This window comes from Penaeus vannamei, chromosome 35 (genome assembly GCF_042767895.1).
Source record: "Penaeus vannamei isolate JL-2024 chromosome 35, ASM4276789v1, whole genome shotgun sequence".
Classification (NCBI taxonomy): Eukaryota; Metazoa; Arthropoda; class Malacostraca; order Decapoda; family Penaeidae; genus Penaeus; species Penaeus vannamei.
In genome coordinates this window covers 1,603,156-1,604,546 of record NC_091583.1, presented here as the reverse complement: position 1 = coordinate 1,604,546, position 1,391 = coordinate 1,603,156, and the positions used below count along the sequence as shown (strand labels likewise).

General features: G+C 34.5%; 1 protein-coding gene across 1 annotated transcript in view; it reads right to left on the bottom strand.

Annotated features, from left to right (window-relative positions):
* LOC113801865 (protein dimmed-like) overlaps positions 1-1,391 on the bottom strand; it is a 64,077-nt gene that overhangs the window by 832 nt on the left and 61,854 nt on the right. Inside the window, exon 3 of the mRNA XM_070113956.1 lies at positions 5-92. Coding sequence (XP_069970057.1) covers positions 5-92 — 88 coding nt within the window. The remainder of the gene's footprint in view (positions 1-4; positions 93-1,391) is intronic.

Below are 1,391 nucleotides of genomic sequence, written 5' to 3'. Positions count from 1 at the left end.
CCACGTTCGTCCGCCGGAAGTTCTTGGCCACGGCGTCTGATCTTGGACAGCTTCCGCTCGCGCTTCACGTGCGGGATGACCTCGCGCAGGGCCTGGGGGGGAGGCACGGGGTCAGAGGGCGGCGGGGGGCGGGGGGGGGGGGGAGAAATGGGGAAGGGGGAAAGTGAGAGAGGGACAGACAGACATAAACACGCACACACACACACACACACACACACACACACACACACACACACACACACACACACACACACACACACACACACACACACACATATATATATATAAATATATATATATATAAATATATATATATATATATATATATATATATATATATATATATATATATATATATATATATATATATATATATATATATATATATATATATATATATATTCACTTATACATATAGTAAGAGAGACAGAAAAAATAAAATAGATTCACCAAAAAACATACAAATATGTATATAGACAGACAACCCGACCAATAAACAGAGAACTAGATAACTAGAGAGAGAGAACAGGAAAAGGAGAAACGAATACACAGACAGACAGACAGAGCGAAGCGCGAGGTGCCACACGAAATTAATAATCACGAGGAGGATGATCATGGTAATGTGGCACTCGGAATGGAGGAGAGAACTTTGTGTCGTGGTTCGTGTTGACTGCTCTGATCTCGCTGTCATTGTGGAAAAGATAATGATAATGCCATTATCGTCAATATTTGATTGATTATGTTAACGACAGTATCAAAAGGATAATAGCAGTGATAATGATGGTGGTTGTTGTTGTGATGGTGGAATTCCTGATGATAGTGGCAATGCTAATGTTGATTAAGGTGATTATGATAACAACGTTAATGGCAATGATAAGGATGATAACAACGTATAATTGTAATGATAAGGAGGATAACATTAACAATGATAAAGATAACGAATATTAACGTCTATAACATTACTAGTAAGGATGAGATGATATTGGAAGAAAATTATATTACCAAAAAGATGTTTAAGATATAAATACTACTACAACTGTACCACTACTACTACTACTACTACTACTATCACTACTATTAATGCTACTAATAATGCTAATACCAATACAAACACTAGTACTAATATAAATAATAGTGACAATAATGATATTGCTAATATTAATGGTAACAATAATGATATTACTAAAATTAATGGTAACAATACTGCTAATAATATAATGATAGCAGCACTAACAATGATGGTACTGATTGTAGCAATAACAATAATAATAATTATAGCAACAACAAGAATAATGATATATAAATAACAATGAAAACTAAAAGAAAATAGTGATAGTAAAAAATGCGAGGGTATCAGTGATTTTAGCGATGATAATGATAATAACGATAAC